This window comes from Bubalus bubalis, chromosome 5 (genome assembly GCF_019923935.1).
Source record: "Bubalus bubalis isolate 160015118507 breed Murrah chromosome 5, NDDB_SH_1, whole genome shotgun sequence".
Classification (NCBI taxonomy): domain Eukaryota; kingdom Metazoa; phylum Chordata; class Mammalia; order Artiodactyla; family Bovidae; genus Bubalus; species Bubalus bubalis.
The window spans coordinates 123009473-123032223 of NC_059161.1; the positions used below are offsets into that span (position 1 = coordinate 123009473).

Genomic DNA, 22751 nt, shown 5'->3' on the forward strand with positions numbered 1-22751 from the left:
CCTCCTGCCCCCAATCCCTCCCAGTATCAGAGTCTTTTCCAATGAGTCAACTCTTCGTATGAGGTGGCCAAAGTATTGGAGTCTCAGCTTCAGCATCAGTCCTTTCAATGAACACCCAGGACTGATCTCCTTTAGGATGGAGTGGTTGGATCTCCTTGCAGTCCAAGGGACTCTCAAGAGTCTTCTCCAACACCACAGTTCAAAAGCATCAATTCTTCAGCCTTCAGCTTTCTTCACAGTCCAACTCTCACATCCATACACGACCACTGGAAAAACCATAGCCTTGACTAGCCAGACCTTTGTTGGCAAAGTAGTGTCTCTGCTTTTTAATATGCTGTCGAGGTTGGTCATAACTTTCCTTCCAAGGAGTAAGCATCTTTTAATTTCTATTGATATTCTTTCTTAATTTCTTTAACATCTTTATTACTTTCTTTCAGAACTTGGATTATAGTAGACTGGTGAGGTCTGTTTTGTTATTCATTCTTTCAGAAGTTTCCTCTGAATTTTTACTTTACTTAACTTCCTCTTTCTCTGAATTGAGGAGAAACAGTTATCTATTGTGCTGTTGAAGGGGTGTTTTAGGTGGTAGCATCCCTGGGAAGACTGTGTGTGTCCAAAGTCTTTGGTGCAAGGACAGGTTTATAATGGATGCTAGCCTGTCTTCCCTTAGGGTGTTGAATTTGTTTTGGGGTGACCTAAAGCCTGTCCCAGTGAGGCAGGAATTCTGTCCGCTCCATGCCTGTCAACATGCTCTCATGGACAAGTCTGACATGTCCCCAGTTTTTGCAATAGAAGCCCTGAAAGTCAGGTTTAATCAGGTCCCTTTCCCCATGAGTGCATGCCTGCCCAGAAGAAAGGGAGTACTGAAGCGACAGAGGCCCATGTGCCCACAGAGAAAGCACTGCCTGTGTTGGCATCCACAGTTCTGCTCAGATGCAGCCCAAGGCTGCATCCTTTTCCCTGACGTGTCCATCTCAGAACTTAGTGCACGGCTGCGGTGTGGAGTGCGCAGGCCGGCCATTTGCTGGGCTGGGGCTTGGGGTCATGGCACTGTGGTGGCCACACTGCTTTCCAGTGTATGGGATGCCTCCCTGGGTGTTTTCCCCCGGGATCTCTCTGCCCCAGATCCAGAACTAAACCATGCTGTGGAGTAATTCAGTCTGGGGCCTTGGCCCTGCTCAGATTGGGGAGTGTGGTGAGGAGGCAGGTGCCAGGACAAAGCTCTCTGTCCATCTTCACTGTTGGAGCCAAAACGTGTGCTCCCTTGTGTGTAGGGACACCTCCCTACAAGACATCTCCAGCCCATCTCTGTGTCCCAGTTGTTCTCCCAGCAACCAAGGGGGCTTGTGCCATCCATGCAGGACCCCTGGACTGGGATTTCCAGGCTTTGACTCAACCAGCTAGCTCCCCAGAGTGAGGGTCTGCCCCTGAAGAACTTCTCTTATTTTAAGACTCCTTTCCTGGGCTGGGATCCTGACCCTCCGCCTTTCCTCTGTCCTCCTCTGTTATGTGGAAATCTGTCTTGCATCTTCGGTTGTATAGGAGTTCTTCTGACAATTTCTAGTTAATATTTTGTAAGAATTGTCCCAGATGTTGATGTATTTTTCATGTGTTTATAAGGACAGCTGAGCTCCACATCCTCCTACTATACCACTTTGATCCCTCCCTTCTCTATGACAACTTTTATTTATTAAAAATTTTTTTGCATTAAAATTTTTTTCAATAACTTCATTTTATTAGAAAGAAATATTATGATTGATCCAATAACTTCTCTTTTGATGGACATTTAATCTCTTATACTTCTGAGTTTTTATTATCATTTTTAAATTTATTTATTTTTAATTGGAGGATAATTGCTTTACACAATTGTGTTGGTTCCTGCCATACATCAACATGAATCAGCCATAGGCATATATATGTCCCCTCCCTTTGGAGCCTCTCTCCCACCTCCCACCCCATCCCATCTCACTAGGTTGTCATAGAGCACCAATTTGAGCTCCCTGCATCATACAGCAAGTTCCCACTGGCTATCTATTTTGCATATGGTAATATATATGTTGCTGTTTAGTCACCAAGTTGTGGCTGACTCTTCGTGACCCCGTGGACTGCAGCACACCAAGCGTCCCTGTCCCTCACCATCTCTCAGAGTTTGCCCAAGTTCATGTCCATTGAGTTGGTGATGCAATCCAACTATCTCATCCTCTGTCACCCTCTTCTCCTTTCAAAGTTGTTATATACATTACCATTAGGGGAAAGAAGGAGAGGATGGTAATGTACATGCTGCTGCTGCTAAGTCGTTTCAGTCGTGTCCGACCCTGTGAGACCTCATAGACGGCAGCCCACCAGGCTCACCTGTCCCTGGGATTCTCCAGGCAAGAACACTGGAGTGGGTTGCCATTTCCTTCTCCAGTGCATGAAAGTGAAAAGTGAAAGCAAAGTCACTCAGTCGTGTCTGACTCTTAGCAACTCCATGGACTGCAGCCCACCAGGCTCCTCCGTCCATGGGATTTTCCAGGCAAGAGTACTGGAGTGGGTTGCCATTGCCTTCTCCGGTAATGTACATAACAACTTTTAAATGACAGAGGTTAAATAACAGAAAACATATTACTAGATGCCAAAGGTAGGAAAGGGAATGACAGGAGCAAGGGGAGGTGGCATATTTCTAATAGTACAAAATTAAGGATTCCTGTGGAGAGGGAATTCTTTAGTATCTTGACTGTGGTGATGGGCACAGAAAGATACACAGATGATAAAACTCTGGTACTAAATACAAGAACACACAAATACAAATACAGGCAAAACTGGGAAAACCTGAATAAGATCAGGAGACAGTGTAACTGTCAATATGTTAGCTGTGATTATCATATTATCATTTTATAAATATTACTATTGGGGGAAACTGAGTGAAGTGCATGTACATTATATTTTTCTTGCTCCTGCAATGAATCTTCAATAATATCAATAAAAATTTCAATGAAAAGTATGAACGGGGAACTTCCCTAGTGGTACAGTGGATAGGAAGCCATCTGCCAATACAGGGGGCATGGATTCAATCCCTGGTCCAAGAAGATTCCACATGCTGTGGAGCAAGCCCAAGCACCACAACGACTGAACTCCTGTGCTGCAACTGCTGAAGCCCTAGAGACCGTGCTTCTAGAGAAGCCACCACAGTGAAAAGCCCACACATCACTCTGAAGAGTAGCACCTGCTCACCACAGCTTAGAGAAAGTCTGAGGGCAGCAATGAAGACCAGCACAGCCAAAAATAAATAAATGAATAAAAACTTTTTAAAACATAGAGGATTGGAAAGTTGTAGCTTGTAAATTGTAAGTATAAGAAACTTGGAATTGTTATATTGAAGTGAGTAAATACATACTCATGTAGGTATAGCGGAACATTACTATAGATAACAAGGCTGGGCACATTTTGATAAAATGATCAGTTCATCAGGGTTCTGACTGGTAGCACATAAAAGACCCTTAATATATTCTGTAAGTGAAAATCTCAGAAGATAAACCCTAAGGTGATCTTACCACTGTCTTTCTTCAGTATCTTTATTTGAAGGATTTTAAAATCATCGTGTATTCCTAGTGTGATTGAAACTGAAGCACAATAGCAGTTGCTAAAAGGTAGTAATTGTACCACAATTCACTTTGCTTTAATTAGAAACAAGGGATTATATTTTGTTAATTATTATAGCCTAAAGTCAGTATAAACAAGAAAAGCACTCACTTTCTGTTCTTTCCACAGAAAATTCATAGAGCAATTCACTTCTGTATCTCTCAAATTCTGTTTTCCAGAAATGACCGAAGACTGTGTAGCAGGTTTATCTTAGATTATTTAAAAACCATGTTCATGTCAAGGTCCAGTGATGATTTTACAGAATCACTGAGGACAAGTGCATTAAGTGAGTAAACCTTTAAACAGATTTAATATTCATCAGATAGAGCAATCTTTGGTAAATAATTTTCTCTATGACTTCACTAAAAAGCCAATACCTCGTGACTCCAGAAGGACTGAGGAACCTGCTTCCACTGCTCTCTTACAGCAGCGAGGTGACGAGAACCGTTGATGACAAACTGGTGTGAAGTCACACAGATTCCATGTGAATTAATGAAAGGAAAGTTTTCCCTCCCTTTGCCTCATCACAATGGCTTTTGAGGAGCTCCTTAATGAAGTTGGTGGCCTGGGAAAATTCCAGATCCTTCAGATGGTTTTAGCTCTTCCTCTTGTTGGGATAGCAGCCTGTCATATACTGTTGGAGAACTTCACTGCTGCCATTCCTGGTCATCGCTGCTGGGTCTACATCCTGGATAATGCCACTGGGATCCTCAGCCCTGATGTCCTCCTGAGAATCTCCATCCCACTGGATTCAAACTTAAAGCCAGAGAAGTGTCATCGCTTCCTCCACCCCCAGTGGCAGCTCCTTCACCTGAATAGGACCTTCGCCAACATGACTGACCTGGACACGGAGCCCTGTGTGGACGGCTGGGTGTATGACCACAGCTTGTTCTCCTCCACCATCGTGACTGAGGTAAGGCCCCATTTTCCTCTTCTGAGTACTTGGTGTGGGTGTTTAGAATAACATAAAATAGACACTGTTCAAATCTTCAGTTACTGAGAAGACAATGTAATGAGTTCTCTTTTATCCTTTCAGTGGTTGTTTACCTTTTTATTTATTTATTTAATTAATTAATTTTACTTTACAATATTGTATTGGTTTTGCTTATCTTTTTAAATTGCCAAGAACTTACATTACAATCACAGCTTCCCTTGTGGCTCATATGGTAAAGAATCTGCCTGTAATGCAGGAGACCTGGGTTTGATCCCTGGGTCAGGAAGGCCCCCTGGAGAAGGGAATGGCTACCCACTCCAGTATGCTTGCTTGGAAAATTCCACAGACAGTGGAACCTGGTGCATGGGTCACAAATAGTCGGACACAACTGAGTAACTAACAGTTTCACTTCATTTTTAATTACAATTGAGAATAAGGAAATCAGCAAACTGGATATGAATTTTACTGTCACCAAACTTAAAATTTAATGAGGAGGTTGATGTTTAGATAAGTACATGTTTGATACAATGTGTGAAAAATTATTTTTAGTTGCATGTTCTCAGCCTAGTTGTAATTGGAAGTACTTCTATTAACCTTAAAAAATTCCATTTCCTGACTAATTGTTAGAGAAACAAATCAGTGTATTTCACTCTAGGTGTGATCCAGATATCAGTGATAAAAAAAAAAATCTCAACTATTTTCAGTGTATCAAAAAGATTGAGAATCGCTGAGGTATGTAGTCCTAAATGAATATAAAGATTGGTCCTGATAAAATCTGAAAGATTGAGTTGAGAATTTCTAGAAAAGCCATGCTTAAACTGGGACTTAAATAGTATAGCCGAGTAAATGTAGGAAACGAAAGCAGAATGTACTCATTGAGAGCTTTAAAATGCTGTGGTGCTCCTCTGTGCTGGTTTCCTTCTCTTCCAGTGGGACCTCATATGTGATCACCAGTCACAGAAATCAGTGGTTCAGTTTGTATTCATGGCTGGAATGCAGGTGGGAGGCTTCATATACGGCCATCTCTCAGACAGGTGAGTGTCTCCCAATCACTGCTGCCCTTCCACTGTGTGTTTTCACAGTTTATGATTGTTTCATAGAGAAGTCATTACTGAGTTCCCATACACAATTTACACTGTGGGTTGCCTTGGTTCCCAGGAAGTTATAGACGGAAAAGTAGAATTAGACTCATTCTGATGGATGACATTTTGTTGCCACTGGGCTGTCTGTACTGGACACAGAAATGTCACCTCCATAACATCTGAGGGGAATTTCAGAATAATCCTTAGAGGTGAACTACCATAAACTTCATTTATAAAGTTGAGAAGGAGTTACCAATGGGAAGAAGAGGAAGGTGCTTCAAGACAGGAGGTTCTTGTTCTGTGAAAAATGCCATTGATAATTTGATAGGGATTGCCTTGAATCTGTAGATCGCTTTGAGTAGTTTGAGCAAACTCTAGGAGATAGTGAAAGTGAAAGTGAAGTCGCTCAGTCGTGTCTGACTCTTTGTGACCCCGTGGACTGTAGCCCTCAGGCTCCTCTGTCCATGGGATTCTCCAGGCAAGAATACTGGAGTGGGTTGCCATTTCCTTCTCCAGGGGATCTTCCCCACCCAGGGATGGAACCCAGGTCTCCCACATTGCAGGCAGGAGATAGTGAAGGGCAAGGCAACCTGGCATGCTGCAGTTCATAGAATTGAGAAGAGTCAGACACATCTTAGAGACAGAATAATAGCAATGCATTAAAGAAAAGAACTTCGCAATATATGAAACAATCACTGACATGACTGAAGGGCAAAGTAGTTCTCTATTCATAGCTGAGAACGTCAGTACTTCAGTTTTAGTAGTGGATTAAATATCTAAGCCAAATAATAGTAAGGAAATACAAGATGTGAGCAGCACTACAAACTGCTAGAGCTAACAGACCTGGATAGAACTCCCTTCTTGATGAAAGAATGCACATTCGGTTTGTGGAACATTCCCCAGACTTGACCATGTATGAGGCTCAAAGCCAAAAATCAGAAAATTTTGCAAGATTTCTAGGCTTTTTAGATGTCCTGAGGTGACAATGTATGATAAAAAGTAGGACTAGTGAATAAACCAATCTGTAAATATTTTTGTTCTAATTGATAAAAATAAAAGGCAACATCTTAGACGTGGAATTGTTAAACCATCTCTGAGAAATGTGAGTCACGACTTATTCATCTAGGTTGGCAGCAGAAGGGCAGAAGGAAATATAGAGGGAGGGCTGTGTGTGGATGTGTTCATATTTGTATTTTGATGATAACCATTGATGTGTGTGCATCTCCTGGCTGTACTACAGGAATGCATTGTTAAGTAATTAATTCAATGAAAACACACCTCCCTGCTAATACTTTAATAGCTGAGTTTGAATAATGAATCTTCTTAGAAGCATTATACTTTGTGTACTCTGTTGCTTTATGTCTCATTTTAAACTGAACATGAAGTGAATGTAGTGTTTCAATCATAGCTCTGCCAGTATCTTTGTCTAGAGACCTGTTGCCATTTTTGTCTTCTCTGAAATTTTTGTCACCAAGAAAGGCACGATTACATTTTTTTCTTAAAGATTGAGTGGTGGCTTAGACAGTAAAGAACCTGCCTGCAATGTGGGAGACCTGGGTTTGATCCCTAGGTTGGGAAGATCCCCTGGAGGAGGGCATGGAAACCCACTCCAGTATTCTTGCCTGGAGAATCTCCGTGGACAGAGGAGCCTGTTGGACTACAGTCCATGGGGTTGCAAAGAGTTGGGCATGACTGAGCGACTAAGCCCAGTGTATTTCTGGTTAATGCAAATATTCAAGATGTGTGAAATAGCATGATACATAACTGTATGATCTTAATTACATAAAAATGGATGCTTAATCGTGAAAATACACAAATGAGACCTAGAAGAACACATCAAATGGCAAACTGCTTGTGAATATGAATGACTTAGTTTTTTCAGTTCTTTTGCACGTGTTAACTTTTAAGAAACAAATGTTATTTAAAAAACCTTTTTAAAAAATATTTTCTGTGATTACAACAGAATGAAATTAGAAAACAGAAGCAGAAGGAAAATTGGAATTTTTACAAATACATGGAAATTTAGTGTGACTCTTACATAAACCTTAACAACTTTGATGCATTGTTTCACTGATCTTTTGCATCAGTTGCATCTTAACCTGTCTGGTGCTAGAGAACAAAGTACACTTTTAGCCCTCTTGTGTCCTGCACTGCAGGAGTTAACAGTCAGCTGCCTGTTGCTCTGGCTAAGCCATGAGAAAATCACCATGGGAAAAGAATAAAAGCAAAATATAGCAGTACAGTATAACCCAAATAAAAGTACATCAGTTGGGGCTGTCATACCCTGCTTAACTAAGGAAAAACACAGTGTGGACCTTGGAACGCCGGGTCAGCGCAAGTTCAGAACACTGCTTGTGCACACACTAAGATGTTTTCCCAAAGCATATGTGGGTCTATGACCTCCAGTTAGGTGGTAACCCTTATACAAGAAAATAACAAAGACAGTTGAGAGTAATCAATAAAACGGGAGATGTGACCGGGGACACAGGAAGCTGACTTCATTGTAACACAATAGATACTTTCTGTTTGCCAAGACACTAAATAAAAGTGATGTGGCTCAGAGAAACAGGGCTCTTGACCCAAGAGGTCTTGAGTCCCCCAGTCCCATCTTTAAAACTTTAATCCTGTCTCTAGTTTCTTTTTTCCAAACTGTGCGTCGACCGCTTTTGATCCCTACCTGCTGTGCTGGCCGCAGCACTACACACTATAGAGATTCTCTACTCTGCTAAGTACATAAGTTAGTACAATGAGTGCTATAGTATATTATAATATCTAACACTGTAGTTTTTTAATGGGCTTCCTGCTGGCTCGGATGGTAAAGAATCTACCTGCATTGCAGGAAATCTGGGTTTGATCCCATGGTCGGGTCTCCTGGTGACTGCGTGATGAAGTTTCGGTAATTTTTTTTTATATAAAACATTATAACACTTGTTTAGGTAACGTTATACCTACTTATTTAGGTAACAAGGAACGTTACCTTGAAGCTATTTCCATTGTTGACCTGGCTCTTGTGTACTCAAGCTTCCAGATACAAAGAATCACTTATTAAAACATTCTCTAAATGTCAAAGTATGTCTTTTTAATTTTTCACCACAAATTATCACTACCTCCGTAATCTAAGCTGACTCCCTGTTTCTTAGGTTTGGGCGAAAGTTGATTCTCAGGTGCTGTTTGCTCCAGCTCGCCATCTCTGGGACCTGCACAGCCTTTGCTCCCACCTTCCTCGTTTACTGCTTGCTACGCTTCTGGTCAGGCTGTTCTGCTGTGGCCATCATAACAAATAACTGGATGCTCAGTAAGTCAACAGTTTTGTCCTTCTTCATTTTCCAAGCCTTGAATTTGATCTTGAAATTTCACCCTTAGATGACATTAATATCCCAATTGGGTTTTCCTTTAGTTGCAGAGTGGACAAGGTCCCAGTCTAAAGCCATGGTAATAATGCTGATAACTTGTGCTATTAGTATTGGACAAATGATGCTGGGAGGACTGGCTTTTGCCTTTAGAGAGTGGCGCACCCTGCAGCTGGTGGTGTCTGTACCTTTCTTTGTCTTCTCTTTCTCCTCAAGGTATGAGCATCTCTCTCACTGTGTTTTAAGGGAACCTGGGATGAAAATGCTTGCTGAATTGGGATATATTGATTTTCTTATTCCCTGAACCCTTTCTTATTGTTTCTGCCTAAACCAGGGTCTTTCATCTGTTTACTCTGTTCAATTTGAGATTTGAGAAGCAGAACACAGAATAACAATGAGCTTTCTGCCTGGGAGTTCCAGGTATTTTCTGCCATTTTGCTTCCTAAGTCTTACCCAGTGTTGTGTCATTGAGTTATTCCATTACTATTTTTCTTAATATAAAATATATACTTACATATTTTTGAAAGATAAAGCTTCAATTTTTTGGCTTTGGAATGAATATGATACAATCAAGTTCTCAATGAATTTCTATGTTGCATATTAAATTGGATAAAGGAAGAGGCAGAAAATGTATTCATAGAGCAATTTAACAAAATAGCAGCTTAAATTCTCCAGAAGAGAAAATGACATGCAGATTGGATGATTTACATCATGTGTTCACCACTCTGTCTTCCCTTAAGTAATTTTAACAAACATTTATTTATGGATAATCTCATGCCTACACTTAAAACCATTCTAGGGAGAGTCATATTCAGTAGATCCCAGAAAGATTGCTATGGATTTAGTACAGTGACATGAGTACAAAGAGAGAGAAATAAAAAGGATAATCCACATCAGACTCATCTGCTAAGTCATTCTATCCTCTTAACCAGGAAGGTGTGTTTATTGTCTCTGTTTATTGATAAGGAAACTGGGGCAGATGTAAATAGGTGACCCCCATTTATGGAGCTGTTGCTGTTCACTCAATGCTGTCCGACTCTTTATGACCCCGTGGACTGTAGCACACCAGGCTTCCCTACATTTGCATTCCACCGACATTGCTGGAAGTGGCAGGAGTATTGACAATATTTGTTGGCCTAAAAGCATACATGGTTGGATGGCATCACCAACATGATGGATGTGAGTTTGAGCAAGTTCTGGGAGTTGGTGATGGACAGGGAAGCCTAGCATGCTCCAGTCCATGGGGTTGCAAAGTGTCAGACTTGACTGAGTGACTGAACTGAACTGAAATGCATCTGGGGGTTTCTTTTTTCAAGATAATATATATTATGAATATATGCTATGTGCACAAATGTGCTGGATCTCATGCTTAGCTTTGGAGGGAATTATGCAAGTGAGGGACTCTCAAACTTAAGCTTCTTAGGCCTCTTGGAAAACCTTCTGCTGAGTAAGCAGAGAGACAATTTGACTGCAAACTCTATGATCCTTTGCGTGTAGAACATCTTTTAGATGTACTACATAAAGTGGTCATTCTTGTATTTTCCTTGCAGTATGTAACAACACATGAGCTCCTTTTCCTAACCCAATACTTGAAGTGGTGAATATTGGATTGAAGGCAAAAAGCATTAGCTGTAATTAACCATATGACAAAAAAGCAAGAGAGAACTGACTGCACTTGTGGGCCCTTCTTTCATCAGGTGGCTGGTGGAGTCTGCACGGTGGCTGATTGTCACCAATAAAACAGATCAAGGGTTAAGGGAACTTAAGAAAGTTGCACGCAGAAATGAAATGAAGAATGCCGAGGCAACCCTGAACATGGAGGTGAGCAGAAAGGGAAGGTGGTTACTGCTGAATGTGAGTCATAAACTGACACCTGCCTTCTCCTAATGAGATAGACAAGCTGCTTTTCTAACAAGGGCAGACTAGTTGAGAATACAAATTCCCTGGTTCTTTATGGCCATGAAGGCCATAAAGCTCATAGAAAAGAAGCTTTCAGCTTTAGCTCACTTCCTGACTGATTGTATATCCTATGTACTCTCCAGGATGTCCTGACCCCTCTGTGCTCTCATTTTCAAAATTTAATGGTTACCATTTAATTTCCTGGAGTATCCCTTATCTCCTTACCTACTCCATCATATCAACATCACACCTGTGATTGCATGTGTAATATTGTTCAGTTGCTAAGTCATGTCCAACTCTTTGTGACCCCATGGACTGCACCTCGCCAGTCTTCCCTATCCCTCACTATCTCCCGGAGTTTGCTCAAACTCACCTCCATTGAGTGATTCCATCCAGTCATCTCATCTTCTATCGCCCCCTTCTCCTCCTGCCCTCAGTCTTTCCCAGCGTCAGGGTCTTTTCCAATGAGTCAGCTCTTTGCAGCAGGTGGCTAAGTATTGGAGCTTCAGCATCAGTCCTTCTAATGAATATTCAGGGTTGATTTCCTTTAGGACTGACTGGTTTGATCTCCTTGCTGCCCAAGGGACTCTCAAGAGTCTCTTGCATGCAATTCAAAACTTCAATTTTTTGGTGCTCAGCCTTCTCTATGGTCCAACTTTCACATCTGTACATGACTACAAAACCATAGCTTTGACTATACGGACCTTTGTCAGTAAAGTGATATCTCTGCTTTTTAATGGACTGTCGAGGTTTGTCATAGCTTTTCTTCCAAGGAGCAAGTGTCTTTTAATTTCATGGCTGCGGTCACCATCTATAGTGAGTTTAGAGTGAAGAAAATAAAAGTTGCCACTGTTTCCACTTTTCCCCCTTTTCCCCAACTATTTGTCATGAAGTGATGGGACTGGATGCCATGATTTTAGTTTTTTGAATGCTGCATTTTAAGCCAGCTTTTTCACTCTCCTCTTTCACACTCATCAAGAGGCTTTTTTGTTCCTCTTCACTTTATGCCTTTAGAGTGGTATCTTCTGCATATCTGAGGTTGTTGATATTTCCCCTGGCTATCTTGATTCCAGCTTGTGAGTCTTACAGCCTGGCATTTTGCATGATGTACTCTGCATGTAAGTTAAATAAGCAGGGTCCCAATATATAGCCTTGACGTACTCCTTTCTCGTTTTGAGCCAGTTCATTGTTCCATGTCCATTCTGTTGCTTCTTGACCTGCCTATAGGTTTCTCAGGAGGCCAGTAAGGTGGTATGGTATACTCATTTCTTGAAGAATTTTCCACAATTTGTTGTGATCTACACAGTCAAAGGCTTTAGCATAGTAAATGAAGTGGAAGTAGGTGTTTTTCTGGAATTTCCTTTCCTTTTCTATGATCCAGCAGATGTTGGCAATTTGATCTCTGATTCCTCTGCTTTTTCTAAATTCAGTTTGTACATCTGGAAGTTCTCAGTTTGTGTACTTTGAAGCCTAGCTTGAAGGATTTTGAGAATCACCTTGTAGCATGTGAAATGAGTGTAATTGTGTAGTAGTGTGAGCATTCTTTGGCATTGCCTTTCTTTGGGATTGGAATGAAAACTGACCTTTTCCAGTCCTGTGGTCACTGCTGAGTTTTACAAATTAACTGACATATTGAGTGCAGCATTTTAGCAACATCATCTTTTAGGATTTTATTATTTTTTTTTTAATTTTATTTTATTTTTAAACTTAACATAACTGTATTAGATTTGCCAACTATCAAAATGAATCCGCCACAGGTATACATGTGTTCCCCATCCTGAACCCTCCTCCCTCCTCCCTCCCCATTCCATCCCTCTGGGTCGTCCCAGTGCACCAGCCCCAAGCATCCAGTATCTTGCATCGAACCTGGACTGGCAACTCATTTCATACATGATATTTTACATGTTTCAATGCCATTCTCCCAAATCTTCCCACCCTCTCCCTCTCCCACAGAGTCCATAAGACTGTTCTATACATCAGTGTTTCTTTTGCTGTCTCGTACACAGGGTTATTGTTACCATCTTTCTAAATTCCATATATATGCGTTAGTATACTGTATTGGTGTTTTTCTTTCTGGCTTACTTCACTCTGTATAATAGGCTCCAGTTTCATCCACCTCATTAGAACTGATTCAAATGTATTCTTTTTAATGGCTGAATAATACTCCATTGTGTATATGTACCACAGCTTTCTTATCCATTCATCTGCTGATGGACATCTAGGTTGCTTCCATGTCCTGGCTATTATAAACAGTGCTGCGATGAACATTGGGGTACTCGTGTCTCTTTCCCTTCTGGTTTTCTCAGTGTGTATGCCCAGCAGTGGGATTGCTGGATCATAAGGCATGTCTATTTCCAGTTTTTTAAGGAATCTCCACACCGTTCTCCATAGTGGCTGTACTAGTTTGCATTCCCACCAACAGTGTAAGAGGGTTCCCTTTTCTCCACACCCTCTCCAGCATTTATTACTTGTAGACTTTTGGATCGCAGCCATTCTGACTGGTGTGAAATGGTACCTCAGAGTGGTTTTGATTTGCATTTCTCTGATAATGAGTGATGTTGAGCATCTTTTCATGTGTTTGTTAGCCATCTGTATGTCTTCTTTGGAGAAATGTCTATTTAGTTCTTTGGCCCATTTTTTGATTGGGTCATTTATTTTTCTGGAGTTGAGCTGTAGGAGTTGCTTGTATATTCTCGAGATTAGTTGTTTGTCAGTTGCTTCATTTGCTATTATCTTCTCCCATTCTGAAGGCTGTCTTTTCACCTTGCTAAGAGTTTCCTTTGATGTGCAGAAGCTTTTAAGGTTAATTAGGTCCCATTTGTTTATTTTTGCTTTTATTTCCAATATTCTGGGAGGTGGGTCATAGAGGATCCTGCTGTGATGTATGTCAGAGAGTGTTTTGCCTATGTTCTCCTCTAGGAGTTTTATAGTTTCTGGTCTTACGTTTAGATCTTTAATCCATTTTGAGTTTATTTTTGTGTATGGTGTTAGAAAGTGTTCTAGTTTCATTCTTTTACAAGTGGTTGACCAGAGTTCCCAGCACCACTTGTTAAAGAGATTGTCTTTAATCCATTGTATATTCTTGCCTCGTTTGTCGAAGATAAGGTGTCCATATGTGCGTGGATTTATCTCTGGGCTTTCTATTTTGTTCCATTGATCTATATTTCTGTCTTTGTGCCAGTACCATACTGTCTTGATAACTGTGGCTTTGTAGTAGAGCCTGAAGTCAGGTAGGTTGATTCCTCCAGTTCCATTCTTCTTTCTCAAGATCGCTTTGGCTATTCGAGGTTTTTTGTTTTTCCATACAAATTGTGAAATTATTTGTTCTAGCTCTGTGAAGAATGCTGTTGGTAGCTTGATAGGGATTGCATTGAATCTATAGATTGCTTTGGGTAGTATACTCATTTTCACTACATTGATTCTTCCAATCCATGAACATGGTATATTTCTCCATCTGTTAGTGCCCTCTTTGATTTCTTTCACCAGTGTTTTATAGTTTTCTATATATAGGTCTTTAGATTCTTTAGGTAGATATATTCCTAAGTATTTTATTCTTTCCGTTGCAATGGTGAATGGAATTGTTTCCTTAATTTCTCTTTCTGTTTTCTCATTATTAGTGTATAGGAATGCAAGGGATTTCTGTGTGTTGATTTTATATCCTGCAACTTTACTATAGTCATTGATTAGTTCTAGTAATTTTCTGGTGGAGTCTTTAGGGTTTTCTATGTAGAGGATCATGTCATCTGCAAACAGTGAGAGCTTTACTTCTTCTTTTCCAATTTGGATTCCTTTTATTTCTTTTTCTGTTCTGATTGCTGTGGCCAAAACTTCCAAAACTATGTTGAATAGTAATGGTGAAAGTGGGCACCCTTGTCTTGTTCCTGACTTTAGAGGAAATGCTTTCAATTTTTCACCATTGAGGATAATGTTTGCTGTGGGTTTGTCATATATAGCTTTGATTATGTTGAGGTATGTTCCTTCTATTCCTGCTTTCTGGAGAGTTTTCATCATAAATGGATGTTGAATTTTGTCAAAGGCTTTCTCTGCATCTATTGAGATAATCATATGGTTTTTATTTTTCAATTTGTTAATGTGGTGTATTACATTGATTGATTTGCGGATATTGAAGAATCCTTGCATCCCTGGGATAAAGCCCACTTGGTCATGGTGTATGATCTTTTTAATGTGTTGTTGGATTCTGATTGCTAGAATTTTGTTAAGGATTTTTGCATCTATGTTCATCAGTGATATTGGCCTGTAGTTTTCTTTTTTTGTGGGATCTTTGTCAGGTTTTGGTATTAGGGTGATGGTGGCCTCATAGAATGAGTTTGGAAGTTTACCTTCCTCTGCAATTTTCTGGAAGAGTTTGAGCAGGATAGGTGTTAGCTCTTCTCTAAATTTTTGGTAGAATTCAGCTGTGAAGCCGTCTGGACCTGGGCTTTTGTTTGCTGGAAGATTTTTTATTACAATTTCAATTTCTGTGCTTGTGATGGGTCTGTTAAGATTTTCTATTTCTTCCTGATCGAGTTTTGGAAAGTTGTACTTTTCTAAGAATTTGTCCATTTCTTCCTCGTTGTCCATTTTATTGGCATATAATTGTTGATAGTAGTCTCTTATGATCCTTTGTATTTCTGTGTTGTCTGTTGTGATCTCTCCATTTTCATTTCTAATTTTATTGATTTGATTTTTCTCCCTTTGTTTCTTGATGAGTCTGGCTAATGGTTTGTCAATTTTATTTATCCTTTCAAAGAACCAGCTTTTGGTTTTGTTGATTTTTGCTATGGTCTCTTTTGTTTCTTTTGCATTTATTTCTGCTCTAATTTTTAAGATTTCTTTCCTTCTACTAACCCTGGGGTTCTTCATTTCTTCCTTTTCTAGTTGCTTTAGGTGTAGAGTTAGGTTATTTATTTGACTTTTTTCTTGTTTCTTGAGGTGTGCCTGTATTGCTATGAACTTTCCCCTTAGGACTGCTTTTACCGTGTCCCACAGGTTTTGGGTTGTTGTGTTTTCATTTTCATTCGTTTCTATGCAAATTTTGATTTCTTTTTTGATTTCTTCTGTGATTTGTTGGTTATTCAGCAGCGTGTTGTTCAGCCTCCATATGTTGGATTTTTTTTAATATTTTTTCTTCTGTAATTGAGATCTAATCTTACTGCATTGTGGTCAGAAAAGATGCTTGGAATGATTTCTATTTTTTTGAATTTACCAAGGCTAGCTTTATGGCCCAGGATGTGATCTATCCTGGAGAAGGTTCCATGTGCGCTTGAGAAGAAGGTGAAATTCATTGTTTTGGAATGAAATGTCCTATAGATATCAATTAGGTCTAACTGGTCTATTGTATCGTTTAAAGTTTGTGTTTCCTTGTTAATTTTCTGTTTAGTTGATCTATCCATAGGTGTGAGTGGGGTATTAAAGTCTCCCACTATTATTGTGTTATTGTTAATTTCTTCTTTCATACTTGTTAGCATTTGTCTTACATACTGCGGTGCTCCCGTGTTGGGTGCATATATATTTATAATTGTTATATCTTCTTCTTGGATTGATCCTTTGATCATTATGTAGTGACCATCTTTGTCTCTTTTCACAGTCTTTGTTTTAAAGTCTATTTTATCTGATATGAGTATTGCTACTCCTGCTTTCTTTTGGTCCCTATTCGCATGGAAAATCTTTTTCCAGCCCTTCACTTTCAGTCTGTATGTGTCCCCTGTTTTGAGGTGGGTCTCTTGTAGACAACATATGCAGGGGTCTTGTTTTTGTATCCATTCAGCCAGTCTTTGTCTTTTGGTTGGGGCATTCAACCCATTTACGTTTAAGGTAATTACTGATAAGTATGACCCCGTTGCCATTTACTTTATTGTTTTGGGTTTGAATTTATACACAATTTTTGTGTTTCCTGTCTAGAGAAATCCTTTAGTATTTGTTGGAGAGCTGGTTTGGTGGTGCAGAATTCTCTCAGCTTTTGCTTGTCTGAAAAGCTTTTGATTTCTCCTTCATACTTGAATGAGATCCTTGCTGGGTACAATAATCTGGGCTGTAGGTTATTTTCTTTCATCATTTTAAGTATGTCTTGCCATTCCCTCCTGGCTTGAAGAGTTTCTGTTGAAAGATCAGCTGTTATCCTTATGGGAATTCCCTTGTGTGTTATTTGTTGTTTTTCCCTTGCTGCTTTTAATATTTGTTCTTTGTGTTTGATCTTTGTTAATTTGATTACTATGTGTCTTGGGGTGTTTCGCCTTGGGTTTATCCTGTTTGGGACTCTCTGGGTTTCTTGGACTTGGGTGATTATTTCCTTCCCCATTTTAGGGAAGTTTTCAACTATTATCTCCTCAAGTATTTTCTCATGGTCTTTCTTTTTGTCTTCTTCTTCTGGGATCCCTATGATTCGAATGTTGTAGCGTTTAATATTGTCCTGGAGGTCTCTGAGATTGTCCTCATTTCTTTTAATTCGTTTTTCTTTTATCCTCTCTGATTCATTTATTTCTACCATTCTATCTTCTAATTCACTAATCCTATCTTCTGCCTCTGTTATTCTACTATTTGTTGCCTCCAGAGTGTTTTTAATTTCACTTATTGCATTATTCATTATATATTGACTCTTTTTTATTTCTTCTAAGTCCTTGTTAAACCTTTCTTGCATCTTCTCAATCCTTGCCTCCAGGCTATTTATCTGTGATTCCATTTTAATTTCAAGATTTTGGATCAATTTCACTATCATTATTCGGAATTCTTTATCAGGTAGATTCCCTATCTCTTCCTCTTTTGTTTGGTTTGGTGGGCATTTATCCTGTTCCTTTATCTGCTGGGTATTCCTCTGTCTCTTCATCTTGTTTAAATTGCTGAGTTTGGGGTGTCCTTTCTGTATTCTGGCAGTTTGTGGAGTTCTCTTTATTGTGGCGTTTCCTCGCTGTGTGTGGGTTTGTACAGGTGGCTTGTCAAGGTTTCCTGGTTAGGGAAGCTTGTGTCGATGTTCTGGTGGATGGAGCTGTATTTCTTCTCTCTGGAGTGTAATGAAATGTCCAGTAATGAGTTATGAGATGTCTATGGTTTTGGGGTGACTTTGGGCAGCCTGTATCTTGAAGCTCAGGGCTGTGTTCCTTTGTTGCTGGAGAATTTGCTTGTTATGTCTTTCCCTGGAACTTGTTGGCCCTTGTGTGGTGCTTGGTTTCAGTGTCAGTATGGAGGCGTTTGATGAGCTCCTGTCAATTAATGTTCCTTGGAGTCAGGAGTTCCCTGGAGTCAGGGTTTGGACTTAAGCCTCCTACTTCCAGTTATCGGTCTTAATTTTACAGTAGTTTCAAAACTTCTCCTTCTATACAGCACCACTGATAAAACATCTACGTTAAAGATGAAAAGTTTCTCTACTGTGAGGGTCACTCAGAGAGGTTCACAGCGTTACATGGAGAAGAGAAGAGGGAGGAGGGAGTTAGAGGTGACCCAAATGAGATGAGGTGGAATCAATAGTGAAGAGAGTGGGCTAGCCAGTAGTCACTTCCTTATGTGCACTCCACAACTGGACCGCTCAGAGATGTTCACGGAGTTATGCAGGGAAGAGAAGAAGGAGGCAGGAGACAGAGGTGGCCAGAAGGATAAAAGGGGGAAATGAAAAGGAGGGAGACAGATCCATCCAGTAATCAGTTCCTTAAGTGTTCTCCACCGTCTGGAACACACAGAAATTCACAGAGTTGGGTAGAGTAGAGAGGGGTTAGGGAGGAGATACAGGTGACCTGGTGGAGAAAATGGAGAGTCCAAAGGGAGAGACAGCAGTCAAGCCAGTAATCTCGTACACTAGTGAAAAATGGGTTCTGAAGATTGGGTTCTTAAAGGTATAAAATTGGTAACAAATACATAAAAACAAAAATTAGAAATCTAGAGTAGAGTTTGGAATTTCAAAAATGCGATGTTAAGGAAAAGAAGAAGGAAAAGAAAGAGAGAAAAAACGAACAAAGAAAAACAAACAAGGTCGTGAAAGTAATAAAGAAACTACAGGTACAAAATTGATAACTAATACCAAAAAGCAAAAATTAAAAATCTAGAGTAGAGTTTGGAATTTCAAAAAGACAACGTTAAAAAAAAAAAAAGAAGAAGAAAAATAAAGAGAGAAAACAAACAAACCAACAAAAACAATGTCGCAAAAATTATAAAGAAAATACAGGTACAAAATTGATATCAAATACCAAAAAGCATAAATTAAAAATCTTGAGTAGAGTTTGGAATTGCAGATATACGATGTTATATAAAAGAAGAAGAGAAAGCAACAGAGGAAAAAAAAAGTCACAGAAATTATGAAAAAAACTATAGGTACAAAATTGATAACATATATCAAAAGGCTAAAATTAAAAATCTAGAGTAGAGTTTGGAATTTCAAAAATACAATGTTAAAGAAAAGAAGAAAAAGAAAAAAGAAAAAAAAAAACCACGGTCAAAAAATTATAAAATATATATATGAAGTTTGCTGAAGAAGAAAAAAAAAAATAGGGTCTTTTTTTTTTTTTTTTTGCAAAGTAATAGTTATAAAAGTGAAAATTAAAGGACAATAGAGGACTTAAAAAATTTTTTTTTAATTAAAAAAAAAAAGAAAGAAAGATTGATCGTAAAAATAGTAAAAATATATCTAGGTCTTTCTCTGGTTTTGTTGTGAGTATTGTGGGTTCAGTTCATTTTTGGCAGTTCCTTAGTCCGACTTATATTTCTCAAGATCTATAGGCCCCTTCCTATGTAATCCGTAGTAACCACAGGGTTTTAATCTATGGCCTGTAGCTTCCAAGGCGTTTCCCTCTGTTATAGCTTCTTCTGTTTGCTGGTCTCTTCAGTGTCTGGTTCCCGCCCTGACACAAAGGGGACGGTGGAGGACACTATTTTTTTTTATTTTATTTAGGCTCACTTGTTCAGCCGCGCTGTGGGGAGGGAGGGATGCTGCAAACAGATAACACTGGCGTGCACTCGCAGTGCCTCAGCCACACTGGGTCTGCCCCCGCTCACAGCGCGTGTAGCCTCCCTGCCCACACTGCTTGGGCTCTAGGTTGTTCCGCCGGGAACAATCAGAGGCCGGCCCTGGGCTGAGCTCCCAGGTCCAAGCTGCTCAGGTTCAGGCACTCGGGTAGTCCTCAGAGGCGCAGACTCGGTTGGGCCTGCGTTTTGTGTTCTTCCCAGATCCAAGCAGCTCAGGTGATGAGGTGTTTGGCGGGCACCAATGCTGCGACTTATCGCCTCCCCGCCACTCGGTTATCTGGGTGTAAAACCGGCGCACCTTCTCAGGCAGATGTTGACCGTCCAGACCCCCAAGAAGTTTTAGTTAGCAAAGAAGCCTGCTTACAGTTTTATAGATAATGTCTCTCTGGGGCTGCAATTGCCCCCTTCCGGTTCTGGCTGCCTGTCACCGGAGGGGGAAGGTCTGCAGCCGGCTATCTCTGTTCAGTCCTTTGTTCTGTGCGCGGGCCTGGCGGTGTCTTAGGTTAGGGCTGGCTTTTCGCGTGGTAGATATCCCACAGTCTGGTTTGCCAGCCCAAATTATTTCGCTCAGATAGCGCTCAGGACATTCGGCCCGATTCTTACTCTAAGGGACACAGCCCGCGCCGCACTTCCCTGCCCAGCCCCCGCTTGCTAATGCCGTGTGCAGGCGTCTGCGCTGCTTCTCCGCTGGGGGAGTTCCCGTAGGGCTCACAATCCGCGATTTTTAATTGTTTATTTTATTTTATTTTTTTTTTTCCCCTCCCTTTTATGTTGTCCTCTGTGCTTCCACAGCTCGGCACAGATTCGGCAGTGAGAGGGTTTCCTGGTGTTTGGAAACTTCTCTCTTTTTTTAAGACTCCCTTCCCGGGACGGAACTCCGTCCCTCCCTCTTTTGTCTCTTTTTTTGTCTTTTATATTTTTTCCTACCTCCTTTCGAAGAGTTGGGCTGCTTTTCTGGGTGCCTGATGTCCTCTGCCGGCATTCAGAAGTTGTTTTGTGGAATTTACTCGACGTTTAAATGCTCTTTTGATGAATTTGTGGGGGAGAAAGTGTTCTCCCCGTCCTACTCCTCCACCATCTTGGCTCCTCCTCCATCTTTTAGGATTTTAAACAGCTCAGTTGGAATTCCATCACCTCCGCTAGCTTTGTTCGTAATAATGCTTCCTAAGGTCCACTTGACTTCACACTTCAGGATGTCTCACTCTAGGTGAGTAAACACCCCATCATGGTTATCTGGGTCCTTCAGACCTTTTTTGTGTATTTCTTCTGTGTAGTCATGCCACCTCTTCTTAATCTCTTCTGCTTCTGTTAGGTACTTGCCATTTCTGTCCTTTACCATACCCATCTTGCAAGAAATATTCCCTTGGTATCTCCAATTTTCTTGAAGAGATCTCTAGTCCTTCCCATTCTATTTTCCTCTGTTTCTTTGCATTGTTTACTTAAGAAGGCTTCCTTATCACTCAATGCTATTCTCTGGAGCTCTGCATTCAGATGGGTATATCTTTCCCTTTCTCCTTTGCCTTTCACTTCTCTTCTTTTCTCAGCTATTTGGGAAGCCTCCTCAGACAGCCACTTTGCCTTCTTGCATTTCTTTTTCTTTGGGATGGTTTTGGTCACCACCTCCTTACAATATTATGAACCTCCACCCATAGTTCTTCAGGCATGCTGTCTATCAGATCTAATCCCTTGAATCTATCTGTCACCTCCACTGTATAATTGTAAGGGATTTGATTTTGGTCATACCTGAATATATTACACTAGAAAGAAAGGACACACATCTCTCCTATCCTACTGGCACATGATACTTGTTTGCTTTTGTTCAAGGGTTTGAGAGTGACCATGCAGGAGGAGCTGAAGGGAGCACAGACCAAAACTACTGTGTTTGACTTTTTCCGCACACCCAACCTGCGTAAAAGGATCTGTCTCCTCCTCTTTGTGAGGTGGGCTACCCACAATGTATGACAACTTGAATGGGAACATGAATCTGCTTATTATAAAAGGTTATGACAGGGTTGTGAGAGGGAGGGCTTATTTGTGGTTAAAAGATGAGGAAGAGAGAACAAGATGGCAAAGGAGTAGGTGGACGTGGAGTGCATCTCTCTCCATGGATACATCAGGAATACACCTTCAGACATAGAAGTGCATGCAGAATACCAGTTGAGAGCAGACAGGAGTACCTGACCAGAGGAAAAGAATATATAGAATCATGCAAAACTCGGTAGGATGAAGGAACTAGGGGGAAAAATAGGAGTGTTAGTAGGACTGGACCTGCCCTTGGTGGGAGAGAAAACTGAAGCAGGAGTCCAGTCCCCACAATGGGACAATTGTCTGAGTCAGAGGAGAAACATTTAAGGCTGAGAGTGAAACAGCTGATCTGTGGCAGCCTAAATGGAATGAGAATCAGACAGTCCTTGCTGCAGCCATACATACCCTGGACAGGGATGTGGGTCCCCTGGAAGGCATAGTGGCTGGGACCTGGAGTTGGGGATTGTGGCGCGATCCCAGGGCGAGGGCTGTTGTTGATTGTGGAGAGACAGATTGAGAGGGGATTAGGCAAGGGATGGATTGTGGTGGGGAATGCCGATGGAAGAAAACATGGCAGCCATGGAAGCAAGGCGATACTGCTGAGTCACATGTAGGGGGTGAAGCCATCACCATAGCCTCTCTCTCCCCGCACGCCAGCATTGGTAGCTGAACAATAGAGAGCCTGGCCCATCAAATGCCTGACGCACTGAACTGCAGAGCGGGACCCCACCCAGGGTGCTCCTTTCAGTGACTGATGTGCCGATCTACAGAGTAGGACTCTGGCCAGGGGGACCCCTCTATGTGCCTGATACATGGAACAAGAGAGAAGGACCCCAGGCAAGGGAGCCCTCCAAGGGCCTGAATAGGAGAAGCTAGGAGGAAAGAATGGCC

General features: G+C 40.9%; 1 protein-coding gene across 1 annotated transcript in view; it reads left to right on the forward strand.

The window, feature by feature from the left end:
• Positions 1-3931: 3931 nt before the first annotated feature.
• Positions 3932-22751, forward strand: part of LOC102394063 (solute carrier family 22 member 10) — a 32526-nt gene continuing 13706 nt past the window's right edge. Inside the window, exons 1-6 of the mRNA XM_025286555.2 lie at positions 3932-4534; positions 5486-5589; positions 8778-8932; positions 9035-9203; positions 10685-10808; positions 21660-21775. Of these exons, the coding sequence (XP_025142340.2) occupies positions 4151-4534; positions 5486-5589; positions 8778-8932; positions 9035-9203; positions 10685-10808; positions 21660-21775 (1052 nt within the window). The 5' untranslated portion in view covers positions 3932-4150. The remainder of the gene's footprint in view (positions 4535-5485; positions 5590-8777; positions 8933-9034; positions 9204-10684; positions 10809-21659; positions 21776-22751) is intronic.